This window comes from Charadrius vociferus, unplaced genomic scaffold, assembly GCF_000708025.1.
Source record: "Charadrius vociferus isolate BGI_N301 unplaced genomic scaffold, ASM70802v2 scaffold1746, whole genome shotgun sequence".
Classification (NCBI taxonomy): Eukaryota; Metazoa; Chordata; class Aves; order Charadriiformes; family Charadriidae; genus Charadrius; species Charadrius vociferus.
In genome coordinates, this window is record NW_009648913.1 from 189329 (window position 1) to 190610 (window position 1282).

Consider the following 1282-nt stretch of genomic DNA (forward strand, 5'->3'; position numbering starts at 1 on the left):
AACATCACTTTACTCAGCGGTAGAAAAAGTTCACATCATTTGCACAGGTGCACTCCCTGGATGTTAGATGAGACCCCCGATAAAGCTGACCCTCTGGTCTGCCAACATTTCCCACTTCCACTAAGATCTGCTCAGTCACAAGTTGCATTTCTCAAAACTTTTAACACTGCAAATGCTACAGAGCTTAAGCCCACACCTCCTGAGAGTACCAACAACTGCTGAAACTCATGTGTGTTCCCATGTTCTGCTAAAAGCCATTCCAGGCTCTTGAAGCATCTCACACCCACCGGTGACCTATTCTCCCCCGCTTCTCACCTAATCAATGTGTTGACCTTGGCCACATCAATATCATACAGCTTCTTGACAGCCTGTTTGATCTGGTGCTTGTTTGCCTTGACATCGACGATGAAAACCAGAGTATTGTTATCCTCTATCTTCTTCATTGCCGACTCTGTGGTCAAAGGGAATTTGATAATGGCATAATGGTCCAGCCTGCAGGAAAGAGACTCTATGGTTAACAGAAGGCTGGCAAAAGCTGTCCCTGCACTTCAAGGGCTTTCTATAGGGTGCATCAGTTGCTATAAAAGCTGTAATCATGAACTCTCAGGCTTTGGTCGCTTGAAATCATCACCTGCACCCCAAACGCCCACCACTTTGCCACCAAGGTGTGGGCTCAGCTCCCAGGGCTGCACACTGGCAAGGTGTCACCCTGCAGCGGGGCACAGGTCCCCACACCAGCCCACGTATGGGGCTGCTCCCACCCTGCAAGCCCTCTGGCAGGGCAAAGCCAAGCACCCAAAAAAAAATTCTCCGTGGGGCGCGCTTCCGGGGGTATTTGGGCTGCCGGTGCAGTCGCAGGGTCTTGGGCCTGCGGAAGGTGGGTGATGTGCGGATCTTCTTCTTCTTGTGACTGTGTACCCCCTTCAGGACGGCCTTCTTGGCCTTCAGCGCCTTAGCCTTTGCCTCTGTCTTCGGAGGCACAGCTACGAGGACAGCTCAGTCAGCACAACCAGGTTCTGCAGGACCAGTATACACTCCCCTGCCCGCCCCAACGAGCAATGGCTTCCCCTGCCACACAACTCAACAAACAGGACCTCTCCATGCGCTCCACCCTCCCTCATCCAACCAAGACCAACCCCAAAACGCCCCAACGGGGTTGAAAATTCCCCCTTCCCCCATAACAAACCTAGTCTCCCACCTCACCAACGGATAGGGGAATTCATTCCCTCCCCAGCTCCCTCACTCCCCGCAGACCCCAACAGTCCCAGCTCCCTCCCTCAGC

The 1282-nt window shown here is 53.3% G+C and overlaps 1 protein-coding gene across 1 annotated transcript in view; it reads right to left on the reverse strand.

Moving 5' to 3' along the window:
* Positions 1-1282, reverse strand: part of RPL23A (ribosomal protein L23a) — a 7582-nt gene that overhangs the window by 961 nt on the left and 5339 nt on the right. Inside the window, exons 5-6 of the mRNA XM_009887242.1 lie at positions 807-983; positions 316-496 (exon numbers count right to left, since the gene is read on the reverse strand). Coding sequence (XP_009885544.1) covers positions 316-496; positions 807-983 — 358 coding nt within the window. The remainder of the gene's footprint in view (positions 1-315; positions 497-806; positions 984-1282) is intronic.